The sequence below is a fragment of the Sinocyclocheilus anshuiensis genome, unplaced genomic scaffold, assembly GCF_001515605.1.
Source record: "Sinocyclocheilus anshuiensis isolate Anshui unplaced genomic scaffold, SAMN03320099.WGS_v1.1 scaffold62, whole genome shotgun sequence".
Taxonomy (NCBI): Eukaryota; Metazoa; Chordata; class Actinopteri; order Cypriniformes; family Cyprinidae; genus Sinocyclocheilus; species Sinocyclocheilus anshuiensis.
In genome coordinates this window covers 1,463,469-1,471,709 of record NW_015544180.1, presented here as the reverse complement: position 1 = coordinate 1,471,709, position 8,241 = coordinate 1,463,469, and the positions used below count along the sequence as shown (strand labels likewise).

Below are 8,241 nucleotides of genomic sequence, written 5' to 3'. Positions count from 1 at the left end.
GTTTGGAGACGGTAGAATGTGGGAGGGTTTAATGTAAAACAATGAATTCAGTTCAACTAATTTCCTAATTGTACTGTATGCACTGACTGAGTGTACTTTCTAGATGTATCTGCATTGTTCCACGAAGCATCCTGTAGCTGTCCATCAAAAACACAGTGAGCTGCCTATGTAGGGAGTTCCAGATCACTAGGTTTTGGAACAGACCCACTATTTTACAGTGTTGTTATTGTGAACTAAAGCTAAAAGTATGGTTGTTGATTGAAATAAAGCTAAATAAAATGCAATATAAAAATAAAATAAAAACTAGAAAATTAGAACTAAAACAAAAAATGAAATACACAGTAATCGAAGCTAATTAGTAATATATAATAATAAAAAATAATATTAAAGTACATAACAAAATTACTGAAAAAAAACCAATTAAAACTGAAAATACAAATAAAAACCGCTTACAATATTAATAAAAAACTATAATAGTATGTAAATAATATTCAATAGTGTTTCAATATTCAATATTAATTTAATCCATTTGCAGGTTGTAATTATACATCACAAATAAATCGAATAGTTAAATTATATTAAATTCTTCTATTATTTTCATGTGTACTTCCTCTCACATTTTAATGATTTTTATTTATATTAAAAACAGCATAAGGTAAATACATTGCAGTGGTTACAATGTAATCATCTCGAAACGCAAAAAGAATGTAATCGTTTACGAGCAACAATGTATCGAGTCATGATGCATGATGGAAGACCACGCCCCTCGAGCTCTCATTGGCCGGGGCTCTATTCAACAGCTTGCCCTGTCCATTGACGTCACGGACGTCAGTCTTCGCACATGGAATTGAGAATCAGTTGCGCTTTTGCGTTCCAGCCAGCCGAGCTCACAGACGCGCGAGAAGAACCGCCGCTCATCGGGCTAAGGACTGTATTCCGACACCCCACTGCAGAGTGTTTAGTTTTATAAGTTGGCTTTTTTCATTTCGTTTCTTCAAGAAAGACTGATCTCTCCTTAACGCAATGGAGAAGATGTCTCGACCTCTTCCTATAAACCCAACTTTCCTACCTCCGACCCACGGCGTCCTGAAATCCCTGCTGGAGAACCCCATGAAGCTGCCCTTCCACCATGATGAAGGTAAAGGTGGGTGGCTGTTGCTTTGAAAGGGTTTAAATGGTCTTCTGCATCAGCTGTTGGGTGTCAGGCGCGGTGCGCGCTTTGCTTTCATTATAATCTGCGCGTAAACGCGCGTCATGTCATGATGTTTTTCAGTACCTGCTCATGCATGCATGCTGTCATGTATAATTGATTTGAATTCTAATGTGATTTTAGATGGAAGTTTATGTTTATGATTATGTTTATGTTGATATTTTCATTACATTGCAGTCCACTGCATTCATTTTACGCGCAAACATAAATCCATCGAGCAGTGGATTTAGCCGGAATGCATGTTACCTGCTTAAAATATGATTCGTTTGCGCATTATTAAAGCATTTGCTCACAAAGCGGAAGAATAAGCAGTCTACTCAACCGATACTGACTTTATTTGGATAGAGGTTCGCACGCAGTGGAGATGATTTGCACTCATAGCTCCCTATAGAGGGCGCCACTGAGAGACTCTGATTGTTTTGTGCTACCTCAGTCCTCATCATGCGTTTATAGTATAAATAAAAGGCTATTTTATCTTTGGATGCACGTAAGCAGGTCGTGCATTGGCAAGATATAACATATCCATTCTGTTTTTTTCAGTGCATGCACAATAACTATGTTGGTTTGGTTGCATTTTTGGATTAGTTCACCCGCTTTCTTCACTCTCATGGCATTCCAAAACTGTGCTTTCTTTCTTCTCTGGAGAAATACTGAGAAATTGCCACTCTTTTCCACGGCTGAGCAACAAAGTCACAAAATGCACCATAAAAGTCACAGCTGGTAAAAACTAAACTGCTGTATGACTAAAGAAGACCTTGAATGAAAATGTGTTCTGGGCCACTTTTAAGATGTTTTGGAACAATGCGTATTTGTAAAAAAAAAAGGTGCATAAAATGATATATGTGTAAAAGTATTTAAATGGAATTTAATTTTGATATTTTTATGGTGCTTTTTTACTTGAGCTGCCTGAATATTCCTCAACATTTCTCCCTAAGTGTTTAACAGAAGAATTAAAGTCAAACCGTTTTGAAAACAACAACAACAACAACAAACAAACAAGTAAATAGAATGTCTTGCATGAAAAAGCATATTTTCATTAAGATTTTCTTTCATTGCAAAATTGACATTGTCACCTCAAATTCTCATTATTGCATTGCAGTGGGGAAAAAAAAAAAAAAATATATATATATATACATACACACACACACACACACACACACATAATCAAAATAAATTAAATGTAGGTTTGGAACAACACAAATGTGTAATAAATAATAATAAAATAATACAAATAATAATTTACATAAAAAGCATATTTTATTAAGAATTTCTGAATTGTGAAATTAAGACATTTAAGCACATTTTTATCCTGCATTACAGTGTAAAATTACTTTAATAAAGTCATTTATTTGTTAAAATCAGCATAAATAAAGTACAGTTTTGGAACAACACAAATGTGTAATATATAACAATATTTTGCATTAAGAAAATAAAGCATATTTTCATTTAGATTTTTGCATTGCAAAATTATGACAATTAAGCACTTTATTTCACGCCAGTCTCATTACTTTATTAAAGTTATTGTTATTATTATTATTTTAATTAAAATCAGCATAAATGCAGGTTTGAAACAACACAAATGTGTAATAAATAATATTTAGCAGAAAGCAAATAAAGCATTTTTGAATGGTCAATTAAGCACATTTCCAGTGAAATTACAGTGAAAATGACTTTAATATAGTACTGTTTTTATTCAAATCAGCATGCAGCACAACACAAATATGCATAAATGATGACAACATGTAAATGTTTGGGCTGGACAGTGACAATAACGCCTCCGTCTTGTTCCTCCAGGGTTTGGGAAAGACAAAGAGAAGGAGAAGAAGTTGGAAGAGGACGGAAACGCTCTCAACGCCCCTCAGTCCGCCTTCTTGGGGCCAACGCTGTGGGACAAGACCCTGTCGTACGATGGCGACAATTTCCAGCTTGAGTATATGGACTTAGAGGAGTTTCTGTTGGAGAACAATATTCCCGCCAACCCTGGGAGCGAGCAGAACCAGCCTTCCCAGCAGCCCCCCTCTGCCCCGTCTACGCCTTCGGTGGTGGATCTCAGTAACCGGACGACCACATCCGTTCACTCTGGGATCGTGGGCCAGAACTGCCTCCAGAGTCCCAGCAGAGCAGGTACCGACCCGAGCCTTGAAATGACACCATCTAATCTGTGCTTTCTGTTCACCTGTGCTCTTAAAAAATAGCGGGTTTTCCATAGACGATCCATGTTGGGGTCCATTATATTGGGGTACCCTTTTTAGAATCTAAAGAACCTTCTGTGGAATGAAAAGTTTCCATGGATGTTAAAGGTTTTTCATGGAACCATCAATGCAAATAAAGAACCGTTATTTTTGTGTATGCTAAGTTTATCATCTTCTGCTTTGGTTAATCATCAATGTTTTCTATCTAACCTCTGTAGACTTTTAAAGATTCACCAACGTAATAATCCAAAACTCAAGCGTCTATCGTGGAGTTTTGAGTGACAGAAGTGAGAGTTTTTAAGTGTTGGTCGGATTCTTTGGACTTTTTTTTTTTGCTAGAAGCTGCAGAGGAAAACAGGGAGAACGTGTATTCGAATTCATTTGACGCTGCAGATTTTGCAAGAAAATGCATTGGTGCATTACACAGTGACATCCTTAAAAGAATAGCATTTTTTTAAGTCGTAAAAAATGGAAGTTACATTTAATTGCAAATTTGTAAATGTAATTTCAATCTAATATTTTTAATATCATCAGTGTTTTTCTAAATATTCCATATTGTGTGTCTATGAATAATTTGCACCGGAAAAAATTAAATGAACATTATTAATTGTAAAATTATAAAATAAATTATTTCTGTTTATTTAGATTGTCGTGGTGAAATAAGAACTAGGCATGTTTTGACAGATTTCAGGATATTCTTCCACTCGTTTTGATGTTTTGGACAGGGTGTATCTGAAAGCAGTGGGGAATATTTAACTGTCAGGATTTATGAAATCTGCAGACTTTGGGCCAGATTTACTAAACGGGGCAAATTAGCGTGAGAGCGCAATTCCAAAAAAGCGCAGATGGGAGTGGAGATTTCTGCGGGTGGTTTACTGACAATGCGCAAATTAAAGAACACAGACGCATCCAGATCATGTCCATAATGACCAACACAATCTACCAAGAGCAGCGCAAATCAGCTTTTTACTTTAAATCACATGCTTTTTACTGGTGTTAAATAATGGCGCAAATCCCAGTAAACTGACGAGCGCAAACGATAGTAAATCGCGTTGCGTGATTCATTTTAATGCTCTCCTCCCATAAATTCTGCATCTGAAAGGGAAACTCCTACAAATGCATGTTCAATAAGGTCAGGCGCAAAAAGAACTGTGTCCACTCCTTTTGAGCGCTCATTCTCTTCACTGCGCGTCTTTAGTTAATCCTGACAGTAGCCTAGCTACTATTTTAACACCAACGTGAGGCGAAATGTGCGGACGCGTCTAGTCAAAGCCGGCACAGGGTTACTGTACAGACTCTACACTTGTATTCCCTTGAAAGCGCTTTAAAGGGCCAGATTTTGCGCCAGCGCAAACTGTTAGTAAATCTGGCCCTTTATAGCCACTTCAAGGGAATAACAGTGTAGTAACCCTGTGCTGGCTTGTACTAGACGCGTCCCTGCCTAATTATCCGTTTATAGGCTTCATTTTGTGCCCCTCAGTCTTGGTTTGAAACAAGCGATGCAAAACCTTCATCCGACGGTGACCGTCGGCGCGTTCAGAGCTCACGCATCACGCCAGATTCCCTTCAGTGATATCAAGTGTTATCACTTGAGAGTTTGTTTCACCATGCTGCTGTTTTGCAGGGTTGAGCAAAAGTTTAATTTAGATTAAGTTACATTTTTGAAATGACTCCTTTTGCTTCTTGAGTTGCATATGAATTACGTTTACAAGAGAATTTACTGAATTCACAGAAATTCAACACTTGCATGATTAATTTTGACCAACTATTCTATAATGTGTAGCATACATTTGGTAAAGAGCCATTCAAACTTTTTATTTATTTTTTTGACACATTGTTTTCAGAGAACTTAAGAATATTTAGTACCGTATTTTGTATAATACTATTTAGTATTTGTATTACTGTTTTTGTAATATTAAATGTTTTATATTCAAATATTTAAAAAATTCTTTAAATAAAATATTTGTTATATTTTAATAAGTATTAGAATATATTATTTAATAATAAATGTATTTAATATTATTTATCAAAATATTTTGACATATTAATAATTTAATTAATTAATATTAATAAATGAATTATGTAAAATTAATTACTCTTACACCATGGTTTATTTAAAAAAAGTAAATTTAATTATACATATAATTTAAAAAATCTTTGTAAATTAAGTTTTGAACCTTTTTTCAAACGTTTTTTTTTTCAGAGAACTGAAGAATATTTTGTCTTTTTTAAATATTAAATGTAAATATGTTTTACAATATTTTAATGTATAATATATAGTATGTAATATTATATATAATAAATTATTGCATTAATGTTTTTTTCTGAGATTAATACATTTTTCTTCAACCTTGGTTTATAAAATAAAAATGTAATTGTAATAAATAATCTTTGTAAATTTAGCAATGCTTATACATTTTGCCACATTGTTTTCAGAGAAATTAAATATTTTATATTATTTTTAATATCAAATATAAACATTTCTAATATATTTGATTATGTAATATATTATAATGGATTATTTAATATGATATGTATCTAATATTATATATTTAATATATTATGACATTTTGAATAAATGTATTAACTAAAACTAATTAAAATATATATATTTTTTCAAATATTCTATGTGTGAACAAACATGTTAGTGAATTAAAAAAAAATGCATTATTAAAAGCTACATTTACAGCAGTTACATGCATTTATTTCAGTTTCTTTCCATTTTTCTTTCCTTAAATGCAAATGCATATTACTATTCTTCATCCTGTTCGCTACCTCAAATCAGATTCACAGCAATTAAATAATTCAATTCTGAACTGTGAACGTCAGCAGTGGACTTTGCTCTCGATGTGCGTGAGAGATCGGAGAGGACTAACGTTGATGTACTGTTAGAGCGAAACAAGGACGGGTGGAGGTTATTGATCAGCTTTGAGTACCAGAATGGATTGAGATAGTGCAAACAAACACAGAGGTCAGAAATGACAAAACCTTCTGCTCATCAAGGTTGCATTTATTTGATTAAAATTACATTATAATCTTTAAAAATATAATTGTGAAATATTATTACTATTTAAAATACCTGTTTTTTATGTGAATTTGTGTTCAAATGTAATTTATTCCTGTGATCAAAGCTGAATTTTCAGCATCATTACTCCAGACTTCAGTGTCACATGATCTTCAGAAATCATTCTAATATGCTGATTTGCTGCTCAAGAAACATTATTATTAATGTTGAAAACAGTTGTGCGGCTTCATATTAGAGTGGAAACCGTGATGCATTTTTTCCAGAATTCTTTGATGAACAGAAAGTTCGAAAGAACAGCATTTATTTGAAATAGAAATCTTTTAGTAACATTATAAATGTCTTTACTGTTACTTTTGATCAATGTAATGTATCCTTGCTCATTGGTGGTATACGTTTTATTCAAAATAATAATAAAAAAGTGTATTTGTAGTGTATTTCAGCCCCTGCTGGTTTAATGTTACAACTGCATAATTCAAAAGGAAAAAAAAGTTATTTTTTAAACTTTTTTTCCCTTAATGGCCATTCAAGTAGACATGTATTTGGGGGGGTATTTTGTTTATATGCAAAAATTGCATATAAACAAATGTAAGCAAAGGTGTATTTTCCCCTGTCTGCTGTGGGATTCTGTGTTTTCAGGAAAGATCAGAATCCCAGCTCGGATTAATTTCTGGTTCGAGGAACAGTCGAGACTCCAGTTCGAAAGCTGTTCTTCACGCTAAATCCTATTAGTGCCTCTTATCTGCAGTCTTACAGCGGCACCTGCTTTTCAGCGTCTGCTCTCAATGACAGTTTTATAAGAAATTAAATACGAAGAACATTTTTAGGGGGTTTCTTGTAAATTTAGTGGCAGTGAAAACACATACAGAGGCTCAAAAACGTATTTGGACATCAGGGTTACTAAAAATTAAACCAATTAAAAAACATTTTGATTACTTGAAATAAAATAAAAGTCAAGTGAAATGAAATTATATATATATATATAAACAAAAACTACTAAAAGTGACAAACATACAACAAAATTACCAAAGCGTTAACTAAAATTACAATTAAAATGAAAAAAAAAAAAAAAATCATAAAAAACCTGATTCAAAATAGTAATAAAACACATTTAAAAATGTTGGTAAAAAAAAAAAAATAATAAAAAAAAATAAAATGTATATATATATATATACGCTAAAAATGACAAAAACACAACATTACAAAAATGTTAACTACACGTGAAAAATATATTCATATTATTAATAAAAACTGTAATAATATCTCAATAATACATTTACTCATTTATTTTGTTGTTATAATTATATTACTATTATTTTATTATTGTTTTTTACTATTATTGTTATAATAATAATTATTATTATTATATTTTTCTTTTATTTCTACCTTAATTTCCTTCATATTTTAAATTCATATACTTATATTATAATACATTAGTTATTTATTTTTTGTGTGTGTGCTTGAGCTCTTTCTGTACGAACACCACTTGCTTATCAAGTGCGATGACATTCAGACATTTTTATGTGTCCATACATATTTTTAAATCACTGTGAGGCATTTATAGCTGCTTATTTTATGGCAGATGTTGGTTTTGTAGTGTGTGTGTGTGTGTGTGTGTGTGTGTGTGCGTTTTTGTGTTAAATGAGGACATAAATTTGTATAATGACAAAGGTATGACATAGGTATTACAAGGAGAAGGTGACTTTTCAGGACATTACCCCATGTCCCCACTTTTCAAAACACTTATAAATCACACAGAATGGAGTGTATTGAAAATCTGAAATAGCACAAAGTTTCCTGTAAGGGGTAGGTTTAGG

General features: G+C 32.7%; 1 protein-coding gene across 2 annotated transcripts in view; it reads left to right on the top strand.

Moving 5' to 3' along the window:
- Positions 1-840: 840 nt before the first annotated feature.
- Positions 841-8,241, top strand: part of LOC107696364 (HLF transcription factor, PAR bZIP family member) — a 17,527-nt gene continuing 10,126 nt past the window's right edge. Inside the window, exons 1-2 of one of the 2 annotated variants that reach the window (XM_016496665.1) lie at positions 841-1,138; positions 3,005-3,334. In XM_016496665.1, coding sequence (XP_016352151.1) covers positions 1,024-1,138; positions 3,005-3,334 — 445 coding nt within the window. In that variant the 5' untranslated portion in view covers positions 841-1,023. Of the gene's footprint in view, positions 1,145-3,004; positions 3,335-8,241 lie in introns of both variants that reach the window. The other variant, XM_016496663.1, reaches the window with a different exon arrangement.